The 27506-nt window shown below is 46.1% G+C and overlaps 1 protein-coding gene across 5 annotated transcripts in view; it reads left to right on the top strand.

Moving 5' to 3' along the window:
- The window catches only part of TNC (tenascin C), an 87593-nt gene extending 60488 nt beyond the window's left edge, over window positions 1–27105 (top strand). For 2 of the 5 annotated variants that reach the window (XM_033123354.1, XM_033123352.1), the window contains 12 exons: window positions 3248–3520; window positions 8398–8520; window positions 9630–9773; window positions 11911–12030; window positions 14147–14290; window positions 14915–15045; window positions 18253–18385; window positions 20038–20189; window positions 20963–21059; window positions 21942–22103; window positions 24369–24532; window positions 26367–27067. In XM_033123354.1, the coding sequence (XP_032979245.1) occupies window positions 3248–3520; window positions 8398–8520; window positions 9630–9773; window positions 11911–12030; window positions 14147–14290; window positions 14915–15045; window positions 18253–18385; window positions 20038–20189; window positions 20963–21059; window positions 21942–22103; window positions 24369–24532; window positions 26367–26477 (1754 nt within the window). In that variant the 3' untranslated portion in view covers window positions 26478–27067. Of the gene's footprint in view, window positions 1–1390; window positions 1664–3247; window positions 3521–8397; window positions 8521–9629; window positions 9774–11910; window positions 12031–14146; window positions 14291–14914; window positions 15046–18252; window positions 18386–20037; window positions 20190–20962; window positions 21060–21941; window positions 22104–24368; window positions 24533–26366 lie in introns of all 5 variants that reach the window. The other 3 variants (XM_033123351.1, XM_033123356.1, XM_033123355.1) reach the window with 3 other exon arrangements.
- The last annotated feature ends 401 nt before the right edge of the window (window positions 27106–27506 follow it).

Raw genomic sequence — 27506 nt, 5'->3', positions numbered from 1 at the left:
AGCTTAGGGGATGAAGGCATCTCCTTCATTGTTCATTCAGTCACCAAACACTTCTTTTTAAAACAGTTTTTCTTTACATCCCATGAATTAGACTGTGGGCCTCAGTGTAAGATCATTTATCTCTTTGAAAGTTTCCATTTAGCTGCAGTGGAAAAGGCTGTAAACTAGATGCAGCTCAGCAGGCTTGGCCGTAGAATTCCCCATCCTTATGCCCCCTCCTATAAAAAATAAATACATTCACCATTACCGTGCTTTGTTTTCTTAGAGGGGAGGCATTGGACCTTCTCCACTAATCCTGTGTATGCCTCAGTACTTGCCAGCTCTGATGGGGTTGACTAATGAGATGTTAGCTGAGGGTGTGGAAAGAACATTGAACTTGGAGCCAGACGAGCTGGGTTGGATCTTACCTTAGCCTCCGAGTAGATCTGTGATCTTACACAAGTCATCAACCTGTCTGTTTCTTTAGTTGTGATGGGGGAGGTGGGTACATAGCAATATCTACCTTACAGGGTCGTTGTGAGGATTAAATACGATGATGGACTTGAAGCCTTGTCAATTGCAAAGTAGTGAAACTTCAGAAACTCAGCTGATACAAGCTTACTCCTTTTGGGAATCCCCATGTGTGAAAAGTCCCCTTGGCACCTAAGAAGTAAGAGTGACTGAGATATAGATGTTTGGTGAATGAATGAAAAAATGATGGTGACAGAATTTACTGAAGATCCAGACATGGCCTGATCTCCTAACTTGATCCAGAAAAGTAAACATCAAAATAATTAGCGAATCTCAGTATTCTTTGTTGGGCCACAAACATAATTTGTTGATTTTGACGCGTGAAAAATCTTGCTTCCTCATTTTATCTCAACTTGCGAGCATGTGTGTCACTAATTGACCAAATCGATTTGATTCAAAGGGTGAAGGAGAAGTAGAATGGAAACATAAGAATGTAGCAAAAAATGTAATATATTTGAGGGGGAAAAAAAGGATGATTTGCTTCAAGATCAGAAGACAGCAGGAAGTAGGGAAAGGGTCCCAACCCAATACAAAATATCCAATTTTATAAGAAGTTGTTCATGGCCTTTGCAGTCAGACTCAGCTAAAAAGCCTTAGTTTGTCACATATTAGCTATGTGACTTTGGCCAAATCAATCCATCTCTTTGAAGCTCAATGTTCTTACCTGTATAATGGGAATAATATGTATCTCATAGGCTTATCATGAGATTTGCATAAGCTATCATCTGGCAGCCGATAAAGTCTTACTAATAGTCATTTTCTGAGCATATAAAACACTTAATGACTGATGGGGTAACTATCAGTGTTTGTGGAGACTTGTGCTATGTCAGCAGAGTCAGTGCTGCTAACCTGAGTTGTTTTCACTCCTCCCTTCTTTCAGAGGCCCTGCCCCTTCTGGAAAACCTAACCATTTCCGACATTAATCCCTACGGGTTCACAGTTTCCTGGATGGCATCGGAGAATGCCTTTGACAGCTTCCTAGTAACGGTGGTGGATTCAGGGAAGCTGCTCGACCCCCAAGAATTCACCCTTTCAGGAACCCAGAGGAAGCTGGAGCTTAGAGGCCTCATAACTGGCATTGGCTATGAGGTTATGGTGTCTGGCTTCACTCAAGGGCACCAAACCAAGCCCTTGAGGGCTGAGATTGTTACAGGTACTTTGATTCCAGTGAGCCATTTTCTTCTTTTCCTGGTCTCCTACCACGTCATCCATCTGCCAGATCACCATGGTTTTAACATCCTTGTCTGCGTTCTTTATTTAATCCATAGATGTGGCCTGTTCTTTTATGTCCCCCCCACCCCCACCCCACATTCTCCCTTGTCTTATGTCTCTAGTGAACACTCCCCTTCTCCTACTCCAGAAACGAGAAGGTCGAAATGGTTCCCCTTGGTGTTCCAAATCCTTTAGACCATGTCTTATCCATAGCTCTTGTGTGATTACTCCATATGGCCTTCCCCCGTGTTCATCCTGGCTGGTCCCCCAACTACGTTTTAGCCTTCTCAAAAGAAATATACCAATAAGTATATTTCAAAAACTTACTTATAGCGTTTGCCATCTCAAAGTTTCAACTGTGCTCTTGACAGACTTACCAGGTAGGCTCGTCACTGGAAAACCATTTGTGAACTTATTATGTTGGTAATCACTAATATCGTAGATATGCTTCAACACAGACTAAATCCATAATTTTCTCAAGACTATTAATTCCTAGAGAAATAGAGCATTAACAACGTTCATGTTCAAAAGGCTGTGTTTCCCAAAGTCTTTCTAGAGATGACTAGTTCCACAGACTATTCAAAAGGCCCTACATGGTGAAGAAGTTCCATGGTCAAATAAGTTTTGGAAACACTGATTTAAACATAGTTTAACAGGATCCCTGACCATAGGGCTTTACAGAACGTCCTACTGTGCATGTGTCTCTCCAAGAGGGACTTACCCAGGCAGTATTTCCCAAACTTATTTGACAATGGATACCTTTTAAGGAAGAGGCTCAAACAAGAATAGTTTGCTGTGAGTACACTTTGGGAAACTCAGCTGTAAATTTATCTTGACATTGAGTTTTGTCTAGTTCACGCAATCCAAGATAATACCTTGAGTCCAAAGTATGTAGCACAAGAGGTTCCAAGCCTCAGTTCTATCATCTTAACACTTATCTAATGGTTAAAAAAAACAAGCAAGTCAAGAGTAGGAGCCTTCTTTAGTAAAACAGCTCCAATAAAAAAGCAAAAAGACCATAACATTTATATCATTTTAAAAGCCATTTTGCTCATGATCAAGGGAAATATAATCAGCGGTATCATCATGGGCAGCTCTACAGATCGTTAATGCTGGTTTATTTGTCTTTTCAAAAAGAAAAGAAAAAGATCTCACAGAGGATGGGCACTCGGCCACTGGAAGACAGAGAGCAAATGTAAACAAGTGACTGGCTTTGAACTTGTTTAATAAGGCAGAGGAGGGACCGTTGCTGAGTCCAGATGTGGATTTATAGAATGGCTTTTAGACAAAACTCACATATGCAAGCATCCAGTTGGTTTGTAATAAATGTGTCAACTCCATCTTTCCCTTCTCCTAGGCCTGCTAGCCTTGTTCGTGTTGAATAATTTTATTTTCGGTATCTCAGGACCCTTCTATCTCTAAGAGCCGAGCATCACTACCTACTAATATCCCCACTGGAGAGAAGATTGCACCGGCTGATAAATGATGTGTTCTTTCTTCCTTCCATCACTTTCTCCCCTTCTAGAAGCTGAGCCAGAAGTTGACAACCTTCTAGTTTCAGATGCCACCCCAGACGGTTTCCGTCTGTCCTGGACTGCTGATGAAGGGGTCTTCGACAGTTTTGTTCTCAAAATCAGAGATACCAAAAAGCAGTCCGAACCACTGGAAATAACCCTACTTGCCCCCGAACGTACCAGGGACATAACAGGTCTCAGAGAGGCCACTGAATATGAAATTGAACTCTATGGAATAAGCAGTGGAAGGCGATCCCAGCCAATCAGTGCTATAGCGACAACAGGTACCGTACATAAACAGAAGGAAACAGAGACAAGTCATGACGGGGACCTTCTTCTCCCAGGGCTGGGCAATTACAGGAGCTTTGGACGCAGACAAGCTCACGTTCAGATCCTGGCTCTTCCAATTGTAGACGGGTGACCATGCACAATTTGGCTAAGTCTTTATGTAAAAAGCATGTGATGCCATTTCCTTAAGAGTGTTGTGAGAGTAAGTGAGATCATGCATGGAGAGCCCGTAACAGAAGGGCTGGCACATAGCAAGGGCTCAGCAAATGAGATAGATTCATATATTCACTGTCGTCATTAATACATCATCATCATTTATCGATGATGAGCACACCTTTTTCATCCCAAAGACTCTTCCTTCTACCTCTTATCTCATCATTTTTTTATCCAGAGATATATTCCCTTGTCCTGTGGTCAAATGTTCAAACTCTGCAGGGATGATGGAGAAGTAGTACCTCCATCTATAAAAATTAATGTTTATAAAATGCTATGTGTGAATAATCAGTACCGTAATCAAGAAGGAGAAAAAAGGAAGCTGGCAAGGTTAAGCGTTGCTCTTTGTGAAGCTCACTAATTTTATTTGATACTTAAAGAGACTCTAAAAGGCACTAGAGGGGGGAATGAAAACCCTTTTCCATATGAGTTGTTTCAAGGAAAATAAAGAAAGATGGTTAATAGTGTGACTTTATAATAATAATATGAAGGCTAAGATCACTCTTGAGAAGGAAAAGGAAAGACCTATAACAGGTGGGGTGAATTCCTTCAGAAAACTGAGGGAGATGGAGAAAGATAGCATTAGCTAGAGATGACTGCTTCAAAGAGGAACCAGAGGAAAGAATACAAAATCATGAGGACAGGTAAAAGGGACCTGAGAAATGATGTAGTCCAGCTTCTTCTGTTTGTGCATGAAGAATCTGAGGCCCAGAAAGGACAACGATTTGCCTAAGGTCACACAGCCAGATTTGGGGTAGATCCCAAATGCCAACTTATTTTATACTATTAAATACAAGCAGGCCGGACGACAGAGAACCAATGAATATACATACTTGCCATCTCTGACAGGCTTAGATAGAGAATACCACCAGCCAAAACCTTCTCTTTGTCCAGAGAAATATATAGAATATTCATCCAGGGTATTTCATGATGTCCACTTTCAGGACCTAGTAAGCTCCAGGAAGCCACCTACAGAAATCCTAATCAGTGTTTGTAGATGTGAAGGACACGCCGAGATCTAAGCAGCAGTTCAGTCAGAGGAAAAGCCCTGTTTCTTAACGTGGACACCCGCTCCCTGGGATGTGGGGCCGTGTCTCCTCCTCCCTGTGGCTGCCCATAAAACAACTTCAGATCAGAGGCAGAGCCTGATTTTGACCTTAGTTTATAAACACTGTTTTTCGAAGTTTACTTCTGATCACTGATTTTGTTTTGTTGGTCTTATTTTCTAGAGGCCCTGCAGTTCTGAAGCCAAAAGGAGAATGAATAATCATGATTATTTTTTTTATTTTTATTTTTTTTAAGAACAAAAGGAAAGGCAGAGCCTAGTTTTTAGAAAGCCCTGTCTTTGATTTCTTTCTCTGGGGCCTTGTATTTCACAGCCCAAGAGAACAGTGTGTGTGTGCACGTGTGTGCGCACACCTCTGCTCAGGTACTTGGAGAGCGTAGGAGAGATGACTCTTGAGCACAACAGACGTCCAATTTCCACCGTCACCTCATCAACTGTATACAGTTTCCCTTTTGCTTTTTCATCCTTTATTCTGTCCTTCCTCCCTCACCTTGTTGTAAACCCTTCCCTGTAATGTTCTGTTCCTTTTTTTCCGTATAAAAGCTGCTGCAGGTTCTCCTCTCACTGCCTGAGTACAGCTGCCAGCCCCCAGTGCCCTTGAGGCAAGGAGAGTGGTTAGAGGCCGGGAAGCCCCGTGGTTAAGCCTGCAGCCTCTGGGCAATTCCTTGGGGTCTAATCCTGCCTCTCATTTTTCCCAGTTTTCTGACCTTGGGCAAATCTCCTTTCTTCTTGGGGCCTCGGTCCCCTCACCTGGCAAATAGAATTTAACTCAAAGGTCAGCCATGAGGTTTAAACGAGATCATGAACTCAGAGTGTATAGCAGAGTTCCCTTGCCCACAGTAACAAAATTAGCTATTAATATATTATTATTTATACGACGTGATATATAATATGATTTATATGATTTAATATTAATTTTATTTTTAATGGGCCACTTGGTTCAAAATTCAGAAGTTCAAAAAGGATATCGAGTGAGGTCTCTATTCTACTATGTCCCTTCCACCCGGTTGCTCTATCTAGAGGCAGCCGGGACTATCATTTTCTTCTGTGTGATTCCAGAAATATTCTATAGAAGTAGACAAAATTAGACATAAGGCTGCATTCTCTTTTTTTACCTTTTTTCTTTCTTGGCACAGGGGTTAACATACCCACTGCTCCACACGTTGCTGCTGTTGTGTGTGTGTTGCTTGCTTATTAATAGAGCTCAGAGATCATCACATACACCTTATTTAAACCATTCCCCTAGTGATGGATACTTGGGTTATGACGTTTTTGTTCCTTCTATCTGTTTTTCCCTGAGTTTGCAATGGCTCCTCTTCCCCTCTGTGGTTTGAGCCACTTCTTCACAATAGCCTTGCCTCCCCTCTTCTTTGGGAGGCCCAAGTTGCCAGAAGCTTCTTTTGTCTCTCGGAAGTTAAATGACAACATGCCTCTGTGCACCATCTGGAGGGTCCCAGAACAGACAGATAATAGTTCAAAATACCAGCGACAGAGTCAGGTGACTTCGTCACTCTCTTCTGGAGGTTTCCCATGACCATTCCCAGACGTACATCCCCGGTCCTCATTTCCACCCCCTAGCCCAGTGCAGGTAGTCAGTGCCCCTGCTCCCAGCTCCCAGAATGTGCCACCTCCCACCCTGCCCCACTTTTCCCAGCCTTTCAACTCCTCCAATCATTTCCAGTTCAGAGGCACTTGAAAACACACACCACAATGTTGCAATGACATTGTGTCTGGGGGCCTGGGTCAACAGGTCTCCAGAGACACTTGCTCGGTAGTCCTCCCTTCTATGTGAATCAGGCTCTTCACACAGAAGGAGACACGCTAAAATAACAAATAGTCTTCCACACCTAAGTAGGTCTATTCAAAAATATCACACACATCGACCCTGGAATTCCACCACCGCTGCACCATTCCTTCAGGTTACACATAGCTATCTTCCTGCTGCCACTCTTTATCAAGCACATCTCTCCAGAGTGCGTGACGGATGACGCTACTTACTGATTCTCATGGTTTCTGGGCAGAGCCGATAATGTTGCCATTTTGCAGATGAGAAAACTGGGGTCTAGAGAGGAAATCTGTGGCCACAACATCCACCTTCTAAATTGTGCCAGGACCTACACCAGTGAGGTTTGCTGTCAGTGAAAGTCAGAGGGCATAAAGATAACAGCAGGAGGGCATCAGTGCCTGAGTTTACATACCCGCCTAGGGTGTTTTCTCTCTGCTGACCTCATCTGGATCTTTCCTGGGGGCTACCTCAAAATCCAGTGTGGCCTGTGGAGGAAAGAGTCAGATTGGAAAGAAAGTAAAGAGAAGGTGATCATGTTTACTGAATTCTTACTGCATGCCAGATTCTGTGCTAGGGGCTTTAGGTGCATTATCTCTGGGAACCCTCAAAACATTCCAGACGGTGGGCACCATTTTACCACAGGACATATGGAGCAACTGAGGCTCACAGAAGTGAAGGGAACTGCCCCAGGTTGCCCAGCCTCTCCATGGTATTTGGACAATCAAAATTTTGCAGGCTCCAGAGCCCCTGTGGTTCCGAAGCTTTCCCAGAAAGGGGCAAAACCCCAGGCAGCCACAGAGTCTGGGGGTGGCTACTAGGTTGCAGAAGAAAGCTGTAGGAGGAGAGCAAAAGATAGACATGGAGAGAGGAAAGGAAAACACCCTCCCCAAAGTGCTCTGTGGGTTTCAGAATGTAATGATCAACGTGGGTTGGAGAGGGGAAAAGATGAAGTGAGCTCCCTGGAGCCCTGAAAATTGTTTCCTGAATTCTCTGGTTAAGCATGGTCAGCTAAAGAGAGCAGAAAGCTAAGCCAAAAAATACACAGAGCAAAGCCAAAAGACGCTGGGTTTGGGGTGGAGGTATTTGTGTAGTACACACTGGCCCCAGGGCACGGCTTTCCCCGCAGGTAGGCCCAATGTCCATTGGGCGTTTGCTTTGGTGATGGGCCTGAGGTTGTTCCCTGGCTCTGAACCTCCATCCAGTTCTGGGAATGGGTTTGCCGAGGTCAGTTTCCATGTGAACATTATTTCCAGGATCCTGGGGTTGTGCTCAGTTCTACTGCCCACTCCTGGGACCAAGAAAGGTCAAACCACAAGAATGTTCATTGGAGAACTGGGCCTCACTTTACCCCTCTGTAAAATGGCTAACCATACCTTCTTCTCAGGGTTTCCTACATGAGGGTTAATCCTTATAAATTGCAAAGAACTGTACAATTGTCAAGTCTTGGTATCTTTTAATAGAAAGAACTGGAAAGCAAAGATTTGAAAAAATGCTAACAATCCAGAATTAAACAGAGGGCATATTCTGAGCTGAGAGACCACTCACATACATATCCTTAGATGTCAGTTGCAGTGCTAACATTCTCCTTGAATGAAACCAAATGGCAACCCTACAGCCCTGGGCTCTGACCTGAATGAAAGAATGTTTCTATCGAGTCACAACTTGACCGCAGATCACCACAGTTTCCATCCTAAAGGCTTGGCCCAGATGCAAACTAGGGACGGTGTTTTCTGGGATAAGGAATCCAGAAAGAATTTTGATGAGCAAGATAGTAAACTGTTTCTGGTTTTCTCCTGTTGTTCTTATAGCCATGGGCTCCCCGAAGGAAATCATTTTCTCAGACGTCACTGAAAACTCGGCCACTGTCAGCTGGATGGCGCCCACTGCCCAGGTGGACAATTTCCGGATCACCTATGTGCCCATTGCAGGAGGTAGGGGACTTGGAGAGGGGTCGGGGAGGAGGAGCCTGGACGGTTTGGGTGGCATAGTGAAGAGACCCTGATAATTCCCACCTTCCCAAACATCACAGCCATCCTTCTATTTGAGACCATCTAGATAGACTTCATTTGTAAAGTGCTGTGAGATCCTTGTCAGATCCTACTTTGTGAGGGTCATTTTATGAAGCCCTTTTCCAGCCCTGAAATGCTAAGTGTCCATGAGAAATAAATCCCCAATATTGTTTCCACATAATGACAGAAGACGCTAAGTACATTGGCCTTTTCTCTGCGCACACTCATCTGAAAAGCTGGTCTTGATCTGGATATATGTGAGGTTTTTGCCCTGGGTCCCAAAATCTATCTCAGTAAAGGATGGGAAGCTGTGATTGAGTAGCATTGGGGGTTCTCGTTTACAGCCTGTGGGCTGTAATAGAGACCCCAGAGGAAGCACAGTGAAATCTGTCTAAAAACGTTCTGTCAGGTAGTGAACTCCCTGTTAGTGGAAGGGTGTACAAGAGAATGGTTGATTACCTCTCCAGATGAAGGCTGCAGCATCTCCACGGGGAGTTTGACCAGCTGATGTCCAAACTCCTCACCCAGCCCTGAAATTCTCAGAAATATAGATTTTGGACTTTGTAATAAATATAAGAGTACAAATTTGACTATGACCACCTTCTTTTCTTAAAGAGTAGAATCTCTGCTAGGAAGGAAGTCTCTACACTCCGAGGCTAACACAGTGGGTTGACTATATCAGATATACATTACATAGTGAGCCTTCCATATTCTTTGTGAGAAAAATAAATAAAATGTGCACAACATGCCAGGTCTCTATTGGATGGAAACTTAGCGTTTTTAGCACATTGTGACTTCATGTTTTTCCCTCGCCTGGCTGGGTTTTCTGCCTGGATGGAAAAATACATTATACAAAAAGTAAGACCTCTTCTCTTCTGTCAGAAGAAAGGAGCAGAGGAGAAGAAGTCAAGAAAAATGGTATCGGTTAAAGATAGAGTATCATTTCCAAATCCGATAACCCATTCTCGGGGCAACACGAGTACGTTTCCGTGAGGTTCACCTCTCCTGATGCTACTTTTACTGTATTGCAGGTGCACCCTCAGTGGTCAGCGTGGACGGAACCAAGACTCAGGCCAGGCTGGTGAAACTCTTACCCGGAGCAGAGTACCTTGTCAGCATTACCGCCACGAAGGGCTTCGAGGAAAGTGAACCTGTCTCAGGAACGTTCACCACAGGTGCTGTTCTCACCTTCAGCGTTCGTGCTCATGGGTCAGCAGCTGGGAAATGTTTCTATCCGCAAATCCTAGTGGGAGTGGATTGAATTGGGAGCACCAGAGGACTCGTTTCTGGCCCATCTCCGGCCTCTTACGGGCTGGGAAACCTTGACTTCATCCTCAACCTCTCTTGGCCCCCGTTTCCTGGGGTCGTGTGGAAGAAAGAACCCAAGTTTGGGAGACATACTGAGCAAGGTTGAAATCCCAAGTCTATCACTTTTAGATACCTGAGCAGTCAGTTCATTTCTCTAGGGTCTGGTTTCCTTGTCTGTGAAGTGGGTACAATCTGCTTCCTTTGCTGTAAGAAGCACGTGAAACGATATACGTAAAGCATCTGTAAATGTGAATGACTGTACAGGTTAATCCACCTCCTCTCCGTCCCCACCTGGTGCCAGGTGTATCACGAGGGTCCTTTCAAGCAGGTGCTTCGCACAGATATGTAATGGTGACAGCTACAAAGTAACCGCTAATGTATTCCAGGCACTGTTACTAATCCACTGCATTCAAACCTTACATTGGCTATTATCATTCCATTTTACAGAGGAAATAACTGAGACCCAGGGAAATTAAATACCTTGGCCAAAGCCCCATAACTAGTAAATGCTGGAAGCAAATTTGAACTGAGGTCAGCTCACTCCAAACTCTGCGTGCTTCTAAAATGAAGGATTATTTTCCTGTTATAACCTGATTTGGACAGCACACTACAAGGAGGGGGAAAGAATGAATTGCATTGAAGGAGAATGGAGTGGAAAATTTCTCTTTAGGCAGCCATGTCTCCAAACAATTTATCCTTTGATATATGAGCAATTATCCAGTCTAATCCATTCAGGGATCCAAAGAATGAGCCTCGTAGGAAATTTTAAAAATATCTTAATAGTTGAAAAGAGTTGATAATATGCGATTAAAACATCCCATCTGAACCCAGAGTCTGGTCCACCCTGCCGCACAGGCCCTTCTTTCCCCCATAGAAATCGTTCATTCATGGATTTTCCACAGCAACAGATGGCAAAAGCTGGATGGCTTTTTTTCCTGATGCCTCATTGTTCTTGTCAGTTAAAGGAGATTCTGTACAGGCATGATGAAGCAGGGAGGAAATTGGAGCGGATGATGTGGGCTCCCCAAATTGCTCTGCCACCTCCTGACTGTCAGGCCAGTCATTTCATCTCTTAGGGCTCAGGCACCTCATCTGTGAAATGAGCTGATGACAGCTGCCCTCCACCCTCCCAGGGCTGCTGTCCTGGAATAGTTGAGTAGTAAATGCAAACACAAGAGGGAAACAGTCGTATTTAGGTTGGTTTCTAAGAAAGGGCTATTGGGTAATAGCAGTGGTCAGTTAACCGGGCCAAGGCCCTGAGAATCACCATCCTTTCTCTGCACAAGTCATCTGCAAATCATATCCAAGACTCCAAAGAACGTTAGTAGTCATATAAATAACAACCGCAATTATCGAGCACTGCCTCTAGCACATTTCACACGCATCGTCTTGTTCATCTTTACAGCAGCCACTCTTTGACAACTGAAGAAGGTGTGGTTTGGAAAAGGGAAGTGACACAGAGCACACAGGCCCTAGACAGAGAAGCCGAGGTAGAACCCGGGCCACTGGCCTCTGGAGCCTGGGTCCCCATTATCCATAAGCCGCCTAAGCAGAGCTCTCACTCAAAGCTCAGAAAAGTCTCGGGCAGCCTTCACTCTGTATGTTTCGTCAGCTTTTGCAAGTTCTTTCCCTTGGGAAAGTGACGTGAGCTATAATGATAATCCTTGCCATGTGTTCAGCCCTTTCCATTTTATACAGCATTTTTCTACCTATAATATCAGATGAAAAATCAAAAAAGCACTGAGGATAAAGCCAGACCGAATTACTATCCCCATTTCACAGATGGGGAAATAGAGACCCAAGGAAACCCAGCCAGCAATGAAAGAAGTTGTTACTCAAACTCAGGTCATCTGGCTCCAAGGTCAGGACTCTGAACCTTCCATGCGGCTGATGCTGTGTTCCAAACCAGAGCCCAGGAGCAGTCTATACAGCAGAAGAGCTGTGGGCTGAAGTCCTACCCCAGGACTGCCTACCTCTCCAACACATTGCCGTCTTCCTTTGCAGCTCTGGACAGCCCATCTGGCCTGGTGACAGCCAACATCACCGACTCACAGGCCTTGGCCATGTGGCAGCCGGCCATCGCCCCCGTGGACAGCTATGTCATCTCCTACACAGGGGAGAGAGGTAAGGTTGTGTTCAAAACCCTCGCCACTCTGAGGACTGTCTGCCCTGCTGGAAATCGTCCCGGTTCTCCCTTCTCCGTGCCACGTTTGGTGCAGGATGACAGCAAACACACAGGAGGGCTGGAAAGGTCGGCAACATCCTTATGTCTCCCGATTGCCACTCATGGGCTGGGGCTGGGGCTGGGTGGCCATGGTGTGGAGGGGCCAGGTCAGGGGGTGGCAAGGAGGCCCTGCCCATATTCCTGTGCTTGTTGTCAAGTGAAAGAGCATCGATCTTGTGGGTATGGCAAGGGAGTCCAGCCAGCCGTTTAAAGAAAAGCAAGGGGCACAAACCCAGCCTGTATCTGTTTCTGCAGCCTCTTCCTCCTCTCCTGCTAGTGTGTCTGCCTGTCAGGATGAGCCACCCTCTCTGGGAAGCCCCTCTCACCTCTCACAGAGAAGGGGTCCACAAGCTGGAATCTTAAAACAGGCTACTGCAGGGTGCTCTGGGGAGCCTGGGCTTCCGAGAGGCCACAGAGGAGGCCAGTTGTAGCAAATGGGGCTGAGAAACTGGACGTTATTTTTCCTTGTCTTCGCAACCATTCTTTTCCAATTGTACTCATGTGTCAGATTAAACACTTGTTGGAGGCACCAGCAAACCACAGCCACCAGAACATTAAAATCAAATACAAATAAGAGATGGGAGAAAGAGCGATTCCTTTCCAGTGAATGAATCCATACTTTTGTAATGAGCTACTCTAGAAAAAAAATGTTACTATTTTCATGTCCAAGCCTATGTAAGTTTTCTATTTTATGGTTCAGTATTGTTTTACTTTCAGCGACACTATGAGAGCACCATCATGTGTCTGGGGTCTCTGAACATTGCTTTATTTTTTATTAGTTTCAGGTGTGCAAAACAATGGACTAGTTAGACATTTGCACCCCTCACAGTGATAACCCCCCTCCCTGATCCACTACCCCTCTGACATCGCACACAGCTGTTACATTTCCACTGTCTCTATTCCTTATGCTGTACTCCGCTTCCTGTGACTGTGTGTGTGTGTGTGTGTGTGTGTGTGTGTGTATACACATATATATTAAATTATAGTTGACATTCATTATTATTCAGCTTCAGGTGTACAGCAGTTATCAGGCATCTAGACCATCCCTGAAGTGGTCTCTCTGATAAGACAGGTGTCCATCGGTGAACATCTTAACTCAGCTACAGCAACCTCCTAAGGGACAGAGCAAGGAAGGGGTGGGGGAGAGACTTGGGGGTTTATTCTTTTTAGTCTTCTATTCGTAAATACTCATATTCTCAATGTGCAAACTCTTCCGAGCCATAGAGAATGGTGCTGTCTCACCTAAAATAAATCAGAGTATAGTTCGTAGGAATCATGGAAATTGTGGATGCAGGCTAGGAAAGGGCCTGGTCCAGAAGTGGGAGGGGGCTTCACGGATGACGAGGTAGGGTGAGCAACTCATCTCAGTTTGCCCAGGAATTTCTCAGTTTTAGCACTAAAAGTCCCACACCCTGGGAAGCCCCTTAGTCCCTGGCAAGCCAGGATGGTTGGTCACCTGTGATTAGGAAATAAACATATACACCTGGGTACTGGTGTTTTGCTTCCACCATTAGACCTTACCCAGTGGGTCTTAGAGGCAGTTACCAGGCTCTGGTACGTCTGCCTCCTAATATGTATGGTCCCCCAGCCTACTGATTCGGCAGATTATAAAATGGCATGTACTTGTACGTAAGTGAAAAGAAGGGGGAGAACAAGCAATGGACAAATTAAATGTGGGTAGCCCGAGACTTGGAGATGTTCCCTGCAACTCTCCTATACCTCAGCTGCAAAGCTGTCGCAGCCTGCACCTTGTGGAAAAGTCTCCTGACCCCCAGCTCCCCTGCCTTCTGATTTAGTGCCTGGAAAACTCCATTCTCTCTATGATAAATCTTTTGTAAATGAGGTGAGTGCTCAAGAGAGAGAAACGGGCGTGAATCATTTCAGAAATCAAACTTGCTTTTCTGCAGGGCCCCTGACAGTTTCTGGTTAGAAGGAGGTGTGTGCTCTGTTGGCTAAATCCACTGGTAGCTCAGATCGGCAGAGGTAACTGCTTCGGTGTGTGTCTTTCGTGTTTAGTGCCAGAAATTACAAGGACAGTGTCCGGGAACACGGTCGAGTACGTGCTGACGGACCTCGAGCCTGCCACGGAATACATGCTGAGGATCTTTGCAGAGAAAGGGCCCCAGAAGAGCCCAACCATCAGTACCAAGTTCACAACAGGTACAAAGACGCCCGCCCACAGCCTCCATCTTAAGGAGTCACCCTGTCCGACTCTTCTTTCTTAAGTCAGATCCTTGCAATGTGATGACATCAGCCTCAGCTGAATTCACCAGTACCCAATCAATCAGGACCTTAAGAAACACACTGTTTCCTTTTGAACTGAAATGCCCTTGTTCTCCCCCACAGACTAGAAAACAATTTTCAGAGGAGGGCTTTTTAAGTGGAAAACCAATCCCCACTGGCCCTAAACCCAGTATTTAATGATCCATGTACTAGGCAGGGAAATATTTTTAAGAGGAAGATTTCTCAGGCCAATTTTCCTGGACGTTCACTGGGTTCTGATATGTGGAGACCTTTCTCCAAACTGTAGCAAGCAGGGAAATGGAGGAAGCGTCCTCCCTCTAAGGGTGAGCGCCGATATCAGTACCCATCTGTCCCCTCGTTTAGGAAGAAAGGGGCATCGGTAATTACGTTCACAGTTGTGTCTTTCTCTCCAAATCCATCCAAGGCCAGTCAAGCCCATTTGGGGCTCAGGGAAACATGGCCTTTAGGATAAGATGGGCCACAGAGAATATGCCTTACACTTGCTGACTTACTTGATGTGAAATGTCTTATCTTCTCTAGACCTCGATTCTCCTAGAGACTTGACTGCTAGTGAGGTTCAGTCGGAAACTGCCCTCCTCAACTGGCGACCACCCCAGGCATCTGTCACCGGTTACCTGTTGGTGTATGAGTCCGTGGATGGTACAGTCAAGGTATCTTTTCAACTCCCCTCTGCTAGTTGACACATTTACAGGATGCTCAAAGTAGGGAAGAATTATCTGGGTGTGTTTCTCTACCCCAGTGGAACTGGGAAGCTAAAAAAGAGAAAGTAACAGGGACTTGATGCCGTGCCAGACCTGAATCAGATGCTCCAGCCTCTCTCGTTTTAACCAGACTCTAGTTTTGATAGCCAGCCAAGGTCAAGGAGCACTGTTCACAAGGTCTGAGGACCCTCTAGGAGCTATTTTCTTGGTCCTTCAATGTTTTATTGAGCAAAAATCCAAAGGCTTCTTTGGCATTCTTGCCATATATATTATCTCCAAGATGGCATCATTCCATCATGTATTCAAGTATATATTACCACATTCTTGTGATATCAACTGTTAATGTTGTTTATAGAAATTGTTAATACTATTTACGTTCTCTACCCATGAACTTTGTACTTTGTAATTCGATGTGATTTTGGATCTTCACACAAGTGAACGAGATTTTCTAAATCTGTTATTGAATTTTTTATTTCAGTCATCATACTTTATGTTTCAAAGATCTTTTACGTATTCTTTGCACATTCCTCTGTTTCTAGCATATTGTTTGTGTTTCGTGCACCATCTTCTCTTTATGAGAACGTATGTTATTGTTATTTTATTCTACCGCCTGCATAGTGTTTCTTCTAAGATATTTATTTTTTGCACCGCTGAAGGTTTGGTTTGGGTGAGGTCTCCATCTTTCATGTTGGAGACTTCTGCTCAATGTCTGTTGGTCCTTTTGTGCCGCAGCCAAGAATGAAACAGCTGATTGGGAATTCCAATCTTATAGACAGGGCTTGTCAACCATGGGGCTCGCTGTAGAACGACTGGGCAGGCACCCAGAAATTTTTATGGGAGACTCCCAAATAGCAATACTGTTAACCTTTTCTCTTGAGCTAATCAGTCTCCCCAGAAGATCCCCCAACTCCTTCAAACCAGGCCACCAGGAGACTACCTGGAGAAGGAGCCTGGGCTCCCACTGGGTACAAACCTTCACTTCTTCTGTGTCCAGGGTAGCACCCTGGTCTCCCCTACAGCTGGGCCCGATGGGTTTGAATCCAGAGTCTCTTCTCTGGTTCAGCCTTTCTAGAGAGCAAACTTCATCCTTCCATCTGGACTGGGAAGAACGGTGAAGGGATGGGGAGAGCTGGGGATCTGTTTCTCATACAAAGATTTTAAACAAACTGTTACTCAGCCTTGCCCCCCCACTGACCTTTGAAGGCATCTTTGCTTTCATGTACATTCCATTCCTGAACTTGCTGGTTCTGGGGCATTCATCAGCCAGCCTCTGACTGGCTCTGCCCACTTAGGTAGTTAGCTCCCAGCTTTCTCCGTTCTGCCCCCTGAGTGGTCACTCCACCACACACTTTCCATCTATCACGATTCTGTTGACATCGCGTGTGTCTTCGTTTGTCCTCTGCCATTTCCCTGGTATCTGGGGGTTCCTACTCTGTGTCCCTTTGCTCTTGTTTTAAGGGCATCAGAAGCAAGTAGAGATGAACTGGCATGGGCAGTGTGCCATGTTTAACGAGAAGTGGACACACATTTCTAGTTATTATCACAGCCCTTCCTGGAGTAGCTATAACAACGAGCTAACTCACTGTGAACAGAGGCAAGTCCCGTGCCTTCTCTGGGTGTCAGTGTTCACACCTATAGAATGAGTGCATTGGTCTCACCAAACTCGAAGCTTCCTTCCTGGTCAGGCATTCCAGGATTTAGTGTTTACCTGAAGTCATGAGTCTCATTTCAATGTATTCCAATTGCTTAGAAAGCAGCTTTTCACAGCAGCCCGGAGAGCGGATAGGTAATGGAATCCCCAGGTAATTCAAGGAGCCCGGCTTTGTACCTGATCCTTCCCCAAGGACCAGGCCTGTGGGCCACACAAAGGTCACTGGGTCAGTGGTATCAAATGAGCACTCACCCTGCTTTACTTTGCTGCATGTCCAATCCCCAGCGGTAAGTGTTTCACTCAAGAAAATGAGCATGGTGTAGGAGGAAGGAGTTATGGACAGGATGTTGGGAGACAGGATGCAGGACCATCCTCTGCCAGCACCAAACTGTGGACTGAGAGCAAGTCTCATAGCTCCTCTGAAACTCAAGTCCCCCCACTGGAAAACTCAAGACAACTTCACCTGCCCAGGTGGAAGGATGGGAGAGAACCTTCCAGGGGCCCCCACACTGACTCATTACTGCCTAAATCCAGCTGGCTGTGTTTGCAGGTTGCAGAGAGCACTATTGCGTGTTGTTAGCTGGGAATGTAGGTTGAATTCCTATCCTAGCCACCAAGGTCACTTGCTAAAAGGTGATTTCACAGGCATTGGAAGCTGGAAAGGGGATTTGAAAAGGAGGAGGATTTCCTACGCACTGAAACTGATCACCGCCTCCGGACGGCAGTGCAGTGACATGTCACAAACTATGAGCATAGCTAGAATAGGTCTCACAACAGCTGCACACATCTGCCTGTCCTGGATGTCTCTGTTCTAGAAAAGAGACATGCTGGGTCAGCTCAAGCCTTCATCATGCCAGGTCCCCTGTGCATTTTAATCATCTGACTCAAGAGATCCCCAAACTGACTGTACACCAGAATCAACTGGGGAGCTTCTTAAATATGCACCTGGCCAGGCCCCCCTTCCGACTTTTATGATTCAGTCAGTCTGGGATGGAACCTAGGCATTACATTATTTTAAAGCTTCCCAGGGGCCTGTGAAAAAGAGCCATACTCAGGGACCACTGATACAACTGTGTCAAAATCTAAACCTTTTGCCTTTTGTGTAATTCATTTTGCTACCAGATTAAATTGAGTTCGTGTCATTCACTTGCTCAAAAAATCTTTCAGGAATCTCCATTCCTTATAATAATAAACTTTAAATTCCATAGCTTGGTATTTAAGGGCCTATGTAATCTGGTCCTTGCCCACCTCTTCTACCACCGAAAACCAAGTATGGTTGAGGTACATCATTGCCTCATCAGCCCCTTGTGGCCTCAGGACCTTTGCTCATGCTGCATTCTCCCAATCTCTGACATTCCAGCAGTGAGCCTGGCACAGAGTGGGACTCAGTGGATTCTTGTTGAATGAATAAATGAATGGATGGGTGAATGAATGAATGGATGCATCATCTGGATTCTGAGGAGTTATGTGACCAAAAGCTATTCTATTCTTTCTTCTGCCCTTAGGAAGTTATTGTAGGTCCAGACACCACCTCCTACATCCTGACAGAGCTGAGCCCATCCACTCACTACACGGCCAAGATCCAGGCATTGAATGGGCCCCTGAGGAGCAAGCTGGTCCAGACCATCTTCACCACAAGTAAGGAGCTCAGGGAGCAGCCGAGCTTTAGAGCAAACTTTGTGAGCTGAACCCACCCTCCACTTCTCCTCAGACTTCTACAGTAAATTTTTCCATCAAATCTCTGAAAAGAATCAATTCCCTGCCACTACCTGAAAGTCTGAGGAAAGTGGGTGTAGGAGATAACAGGGCTCGTGGTGAAAGGGAACGAGGGTCAGTAGTGAGACGATCTGGATTCAATCCCCATCTCCACCACTTGCTCTGTGTGACTCAGGAAAGTCATTGCTATTCTACAAGCCTCAGTTTCTTCATCTATACAATGGGATTAATAGTTATCCCTTCATCCCAAGCACCTGGTGAGATTCCTCGTATTGTATGTGAACTCCTAACCCATTGTGTGGTCAGAGCTCATTTTAAGCTCAGGGTCCCTTTCTTTCTCCTTTAGCATGTCAGCATTTACAAAGCCTGTCCACGTTCAAAATCACAAGCAGTCCTCCCACCAAGTACGGCAGGCTGGGATGATCAGGCCCAGTGTTTTGGTGGAGAAACGGACACTCCCAGAGACTCGATGACCTGCCCAGGGCTACACCCTGACTTAGAGCAGATTTGGGCTCAGGCGTTCCAGGACCAGGGAACCGACACCGCACCCTACCACTGGGTGTCTTCTGCAGATGGCAAACATGCAAGGTGTTCCATTGGTGATTAAGGGGAAGCATTCATTCCTGAGGAAGGGAGTCAGCCTTTGGAGAAGCTGAACCTGGGACACACAGATTAACCCCAGAGCTGTCCCCTGCCCTTCGCACTTCACTGTAGTCAATCTGCACACACCTGCCCAGGGAGCTGCAGAGGCAAACATGACTCTTTGCCAGAACTTACCACCAGGTGCTGGATGCAGAAAACAATGAGTGTGCCCAGAGATGCCCTCAGACTAGGGCCAGGAAATAAAGAAGAGAACAGCCAATGATGCAGCCTCGGGTGAAGGTAAAATATGTGAGGAGGTCAGATCATGAAACAGAACTGCTGTGGCCGTTGGCCGTCAGTTCTTGGTCCCACCTGCTAAGCCCAGCCCCAAGATTGTCTATTTCCATCAATGTTTTAATTGTTTGCATTATTGCATTTGGAAATTCCCCGGGTATTCTTGTTTTCTCCCTCTAAGCTCCCAGAGCAGGCAGCTAAATGCCTTCTCCAGTGTCCTAAGGAAAGGCAGCGGCAAGGTCAGGACTAGAACCCTTGTCTTTGGCTTCAGAATCCTCTGAATACACTGAGAAGCTTCCGGCCTAGTAGAGTACCCTGATCTACAGTAAGGCGCCCACTGGGCGCTAGAGCCCCAGCCCCCTGGCCAGTACCTGGGAGTTCATCAGGTGCTGTGTGGCTGCTCCAGGTAGGTCAAGGCCAACCTGGCACGTGCCCCTCACAGGGGCTTAGCTCTCCCCCCACTGACATCATTGGTGACTTCCATCAATATAAGGGACTGAGATGGCTAGGTCCTTTATATCCACAACCTTTAAGCCTCATTGCACCCCCACAAAATAGGTTTTGTCCCCATCTTGCGTGTGAGGGAACAGGGCCTCAAAGAAGGTGAGTCATCTAGCCAACAAACAGTGAGCTGTGACTTCCAAGCTCCTATCCCGGTCCTCCTGCTCTGACAGTCATTCTTCTTTTTTATCCTGCAGTTGGACTCCTGTACCCATTCCCCAGGGACTGCTCCCAAGCAATGTTGAATGGAGACACGACCTCTGGCCTCTACACCATTTATCTGAACGGCGATAAGGCCCAGGCTCTGGAAGTATTCTGTGACATGACCTCAGACGGGGGTGGATGGATCGTGAGTATCACCGGAAGGATCGCAGCGCTCTCAGGCATGGGGGATGCGAGCCAAGGGCACAGCGGGGAGGGAGAGGGGTGAAGGTGCTCCCCGTGCCCTCTGACCCCAAGGTGCCTGTCACGTGGAGAATTCAGGGATTCTCTCTGAAATGAAAGAATGGGAAAGAAGCTGGGGGTATAAAGCCAAGAGAAAATAATTTTCTTGTAATTCATCTCATCTGATCCTCAGTTCTGTGATGCATAGAAATGACAGTGGCCATGGAACCCATCCTGCATATTAATTAGCATGTGCTATCTACTAGGCCCTGTGATAAGTGTTTTATACGAATTATCTCAACCTCATGACCATAGGAGTTGCGTAGTATTTTTTTCTAATCACTAAACTTTATTTTGTAGAGCAGTTTTAGGTTCACGACCAAATTGAGCATAAAGTCCAGCGAGGGCCCCCAGGCCCCCATGGCACCTGCACAGCCCCCTCCCCCACTTTCAACCTCCTGCACCACTGTGGTGCATGTGGAACAAGTGGCGAACCTACACTGACACATCGTTCTGTCAATGATGTGAGCTGGGTGGTATTTTCAGTCCCTGTTCTTCAGGTGAGAACACTAAGGCTCAGAGAAGGGAGGTGACCTGCCCAGAGTTAATGGCAATTAGCGACGGACCGAGCTGGGGACTGGTGCTTTTCCCACAGTCCAATGTTCTTCCTCTCAAAAAGATGCCTTCTCTTTCTCTCAATAGCTTAAGTGCACCCAGATTCATTGGTTATGTTTATAGGTGTTCCTGAGACGCAAAAATGGACGTGAGGATTTCTACCGAAACTGGAAAGCCTATGCTGCTGGGTTTGGGGACCGCAGAGAGGAATTCTGGCTTGGTAATGCAGCCCTGCATGTTTGTGTCCCAAATGCCCGTTTCTGCCCTCCTTGTCATTTGTCCTAACCCACAGCAACCTAGGGGAGAGAAATGGATTACGAGGAAACCATAGCTCCAGTAGTAGATGCAGAATATCAAATTTTCAATGAAAAAGACTTTAAATTCTCTGGGTCATTAGAAATAAAATTCAGATCAAGGGAGAGAGCCAACAGCCAGGCCTGAAGGGTAAGCCTACCTGTAAGTCACTCACTGAACCATTCACAGAATCGTCCTCACTGATCCCTAACTGCTTCTGTCCTGGGCTCCTGTGCTGAGATGCGCTCTTTAGAGAGCCATAACCTCAAAGCACCCCTGCCAGGTACAGAATTCCCATCTTGCACAGGGGACATCAGAGCCTCAGAGAGGAATCTAGCCAACACTGTAAGCCACTGAGATGCATTTTGAAATCTCCCAAGCCAACCGTACAATGCCATCACCCATCCATCCACACAATTCACACTTTTTGACAACCTGCCTGCCCAGGTCACTGTTCTACGCAACCAGTGCCTGGGCTGGGGAAGGTCTATCCCGTTATCATCCGTTACCTTTTACTTGTAAGGAGCTTTAGAGTTTACAAAGTGCTTCCCACACCTTATCTCCTTTGATCGTCACAGCGCACAGGAGCTTGGCAGGGCAAATCTGTCGATCAGATTTTACCTGCAGCTCAGAAGCTTAGTCTATCTGTCCTGATATTGCACCAGCAAGGAGCAGACCACGCTGCAAGCCTGGGTCTGCGTGACACGACCCTCCTTAGAGCACACTGGCCACGCTCCTGCAGGGTGGGGTAGAAATCATGGCCACAGACTCTTGTGCTTCTGCATCAATCATTGCCTGTCATCCACAGGGCTGGACAACCTGAACAAAATCACATCCCAAGGGCAGTACGAGCTCCGTGTGGACCTGCGGGACCATGGGAAGACGGCATACGCCGTCTACGACAGGTTCAGCGTGGGAGACGCCAAGACTCGCTATAAGCTGAAGGTGGAGGGGTACAGCGGGACGGCAGGTAGGAGACTGCACACGTAGGGCCTACAAAACCACAATCCCTTCTTGTGTTTTCAGCTAATTCCTCCATCCATCCATTTGTTAGATCAACAATGATTTGAATCCCTACTGCATGCTAATCCCGGAGCACTACAATTGAGCAGAGTCGGGTAGATATTCTGGTCACCGAAACACAGACTAGGGTGGGAATCAGGACAATCAGGACCGAGTTGTAGCTGTCTTCACTTAAAAACTATGTCTTCTTATCCATATTTAGATATCAGTTTTAGACCGATAGAAAAACAGTCTTTCGGGGGCCTTAATATTCCTCCAACGCAATGTTTCTCAATTTAGTGCATACATGCGACCCCCAGGGGATCCTGGGATGGGCAGGTGCTGACAACCCGGACGCAGCATTTCTTCCAAGCTCCCTGGTGACGCTGCTGGTGGTGTGGCTGGTCTGTGCGCTGCACTTTGAGAAGCAAACGGTCCACTCCATCACCTGACTGCTTGAATCTCTTCTAACACATCCCTGCCCCGCGGTCGCCCCGCCTCAGCACGCACACCCCCAGGGCCAGAAGCTCATTGCCCCTCCAGCAGCCCTTCCATTCCTTGTCTGGGACATAACCGAGGTCAGGTCTCGAAGATGTCTTTGACTTTATCGGCATTTCCGGCTCCACATTAAAGGAGACACAAATAAGGAAGCCACACGCAGCCTGGCCTACTGGGTAGCATCTTCTCTCGCAGATATTTCCCAGGTGTTACCCCCGTTTAACTCTCAGAGAAACCATTCCAGCAAGCTAGTACTGTTCTATAGAGGAAGAAACCAAGGCTTAGAAAACGTCGGCGAGATGCCCAAGGTGAAACAGCTTGTAGAATGTGGGCCCAGGGTACCAGCCTGGCCACAGACAGGTGTTCTTGGTAACAAGAGGGGATCAGGTCTGAGAGTATGACCACCCTATGCCACCCATGCCCACTTTGGGTGGCATTCATGTATGAAAACAGAAGACAGAGATGCCATGGTACATTTGCAACCTCTCTGAGCCAAGAAAGAAAACCTCTATTAGGGAAGAAAAGTCTCTACTTCCCCAAAAGCCAGGCTCAGTCAAAGGAGAGACCCAGCTCCTTAGAGATCAGGCTGGTGGTAATGAAGAGAGAGACCCAGGGGTGAAAATTGTTTTCATTCTTGCATCGCTCAAAGAATTCTTACGTTGTATTACCTGGCAAAGGGATCTCTTTGGTTGAGATGGCTTCAGGCAAGAAGGATATAGTTACATGGCAAACAAAGACACTGAGTGAGCGTCAGGAATGAGTGAGTCTCCTATTTCCAAGGACAGAAAGGGCTATGATGTGTCCCTTCACTAAGATAACCTGTCAGGAGAGCCTCTTGCTCCTCAGTGTCCCAACCAGCCATGCTCACGCTCTTGGCAGTTTCATCAGTTAAAAAGGCACCTGATTCCCTCTGACAACTTGCTCCAGATATCAGGGGAGATTAGGTAGGCACCTTGACGTTTTTGTGCATAGCATTGGCCAGGCTGGGAGTAAGGGGCACAGAGAGAAAGGGCACTTAAATGTGCCTAAATGTCAATGTGGTAAATTACAAACTAGATTCCGAAATAGCACTATCTATAAACGGGCTTCTTGTCTGAGAATCAGGGAACACTGGTCCCATACACGCTTTGAAAAATAACTATATGATACACAGGCTATTCGGTGACATCTAACAGCTGAAGGGTTTGACTATAAATATGGCTCTAAATATTTGTATTTGGGGGAGTACACATTCTTACATGCAAATTTCTCACCTTACTCTCTGAGCTCCTTTATGGAAAGGGAATGCAAAAAAATCATAAAAGTAGCAATAATCACAGCTATGCACAACACTCCACCTACTTAGCATACACCTTCCTGTCTGTTGTCTAACAGCACTCAGAGGGGGACAGACCAACATTCCTGTTCCATTTTATAGATGAGGAAACTGAGGTCCAGCAAGAGGCTTGACTTGGCCAAGGTCACAGCTAGGGAATGAAAGAGATGGGATTTGCTGCTGGACCTTCCAAAGCTACCCCCAGCCCTCTTTCTACCACAGCATGCTGCTTCTATCAGAAATGAGTCCTCAGGTGACACTCATGTCCCATCCAGTCCGGTGTACGATCCTAAGTCTGGGTCCAGTGTTCAAGGCCGGCTCATGCCAGGACCTTTCAGTTGTCACCCCTCATTCTGCTCCTCACAGGCCACAAGAAACGCCAAACTGAGGTCTCTCAGAGCCGCATTTTCTCTCTCTCAGGTGACTCAATGGCCTACCACAACGGCAGGTCCTTCTCCACCTTCGACAAGGACACGGACTCAGCCATCACCAACTGTGCTCTGTCCTACAAGGGGGCCTTCTGGTACAAGAACTGTCACCGTGTCAACTTGATGGGGAGATATGGAGACAACAACCACAGTCAGGTGAGCGGACGTGAGGGCCCCGGACCAGGTGAGGCGAGAGCCGTTCAGCCCCTCCGTCCTGGCTGAGACCAGCAGGCAGCAACCTAAGGGTGAGGACGTGAGTTTTCCCAGCAAAGCGAGGAGAAACCTCAGTGACACTGCAGGCAGGTGAAAATCACAGAAACAGCATGTGTTAACTCTTAAGGATCCTGAGGAGAACACCAGGTAAGTGGGTTCCAAAACGGAAAGCTTTCCTCAGACAAAATCTTTGTCCGAACTCCAAAGGGAAGGCAGATAAAGTAGAGCCCGTCCCGGTGAAGCAGGGGTGAAGGCAGGGGGTTCTTTCCATCTTATTCAATTGCCTCCATTATACTTCCACTCTGAGCATAATTGTGTCACCTTTACCGCCTTGTCGCCTAAACTTGTGCAATACAAAGTCTTTCTGCGGGGGGGGAGGGGGGGACATACACGCCAAAAGGAAACTTCTTTTTCCATCCTTCCATCCAATTTCAGAAGGAGATGACATAAAAGACCACAAAGGAGGAAGGAATGGGAGCCCAGTCCTAGCTCTGGCTCTGCTCTGGCCACTGTGTGGCTTCTGTGAAATCACTTTCCCTCTCTGGTTCTGTCTCCAGCATAGTACAAGGGGGGCTTGCTTCGGGCTCTGAACCTCTGTCAGCAGACAGAACAGGGGAGAGGAAGGCAGCACAAGGACCTAGTTGTCGGGCTGCGGTACCTCCCCATCATTGAGAATTACAAACACATTTGCTCATGAAATAAGTCAGCCATCCTCAAATCCCACCTCCTCATCAGACTCAGAGACCACCCGGTCGGTATCTGTGAATGCTAAAAAATTAGAATCAAATAAAGTGTCTCTATCTTTTTCCTTCATTTCACCAGCCATTAACTTCTTCCCGGATATGTCCCCTCCCATCTGATAGAGAAGAGGGGTCAGTGAGTGGGGTAGAGGCCTCATAGGAGAACTCTCTGAAACTGACCCCCACCCCCGGTGGGACCAGCGGCCTTGTGGGATTCGACATGCAGACTCTACCATCTGTAGACTACCACAGAGTCAAACATAGAACTAGGAGGCGCACACACACATATAGTCGTTTCTTAAGGAAGCTTTTTGGCCAAAATTCCAAGGATATTTCTCTCTACTTGAGATTAGGGAATTAATATTCACTGAGTACCTACTATGTGCTCAGTACTGGGATAGCTCCTTTACCAGCTCATTTAATCTTCATAGCCTTCTTTCAAGATTGGCATTATCAGACCTGAAGGAAAACAAAAATGATAGTGAAGCTGAGGCCCAGAGAGGTTTGCTAACTTGCTCAAGACCATTTATCTCTCAAGTAAGAGCCCTAAGATTCAACCCTATATGTCAGGTTGCAAAATGTGTGTTCCACCCATGATCTTTCTGCCATTCCATACCAACCCCTATTAAAATACTCACTAGGAATCCTGTGAATATAGACTCCGCTTGCATGTAGAGACTCAATTCCGTAACCTCCAATCGTGACCTGAATTCCTTTAGCACCTATTCCTAATGATGGCACGTTTCATCGGCCACCATTTTGTTTCAAGATCAAAGCTCAATGCAAAATCACGTGGCTTCTGACTAAAGTAAAAAAAAAAAAAAAAAAAAAAAAAAAAAAAAAAAAACGGATGCAGCCATCCAGCCTCTTTGAAAGTTTTCACTGCACAGATCTATAGACGGAGAACAAAAGACAGCTGTGAACTACCAAATAGTCAAGATGAAACAGAACTTGTTTGGTTCTGTCAACTAAACAGCAATGGCCAATGAACACCTTGCCGAATGGAAACCAATCTGGATGTCTTCTCTTTTTTACAGGGTGTTAATTGGTTCCACTGGAAGGGCCACGAATATTCAATTCAGTTTGCTGAGATGAAGGTGAGACCCAGCAACTTCCGAAATCTCGAAGGCAGGCGCAAACGGGCATAAATTCCAGGGACAACTGGGTGAGAGAGGAGTAGGGCCCAGAGAAAGAAAATAATTTTACCAAAGTATCAATACGACCCATGCAACCATCAAGCCACAGCTGGGCATTTGGCGGGAGTTGGCATTGACCATGGATCAGCGAGGCTGATGGCGGCAGCACTGGCGTCCCCGCTCTGCGATCCCTTCCTTCGCACCAAAGACAACGGTCTCCAACAGATTTCTGTTTTGTTGTTTGAATCAGCAAAACTCTTCCAGTGACAGTCTCACGATGGTTTTTCCTTCTCTTGGGTGGCTCTGGGAATGGGGGAGGGGTAGGCTATACAGTGGTAGTTTGTTTTAGAACCAGCTGTATTTTACACAAAGCTGTATAATTAATTATCATTATTTTTGTTACCAATGATTCAATGTGTGTCATTGGAAGCCGTCCCCTCCTTTTTTTTACATTTCATACAATGGAAACCAGAAAAGCAATACCGTTTCGATTTTAAGGATAAAATTAATATTATTAATATAATAATGGTGATGAAAACTAAGGATTTTTTAAAGAGATCTTCCTTTCCAAAACACATGTGGACAGTACCTGATCTTTTTTTTTTTTTTTTTAATAAAAGCACAAGTACTTTTAAATTTGGCTGTTGTTTTGCCTTTCTTTGTTGAGACTGAATTCCACCAAAGCCAATGTATTTAAACAAAGCAGGGATGCTGGAAAGGAAAGGCAAAGAGGGGTAGTGATCTGGTGAGAGGAGAAGAAAGAAAGGGAGATGAAGGGCTGGAAGGGAGGGAAATACTTTTTTGGACAAAGATGAACATGAACAAGGTTGGAAAAAGCTTACAACTTAAGTTTCAACTCCTTGCTCAACATTTCCAAGACTAATAGTTTATGGTTTAAAAGATGCTTTTATACCCATCTTCTAATGTAATCACCTAACAATTCTATGACAGGTGAGGTGAGAATTGTTATCATACAAGGGCTAAAATCCCCGGGGGCACAACTGCCTGAGTTCAAGTCTTGGCTCCACCATTCCCTCACCT

The sequence above is a fragment of the Rhinolophus ferrumequinum genome, chromosome 12, assembly GCF_004115265.2.
Source record: "Rhinolophus ferrumequinum isolate MPI-CBG mRhiFer1 chromosome 12, mRhiFer1_v1.p, whole genome shotgun sequence".
NCBI classification, from domain to species: Eukaryota; Metazoa; Chordata; class Mammalia; order Chiroptera; family Rhinolophidae; genus Rhinolophus; species Rhinolophus ferrumequinum.
The sequence above is the reverse complement of the archived record's forward strand: the minus strand, read 5'-3'. Positions and strand labels throughout refer to the sequence as shown.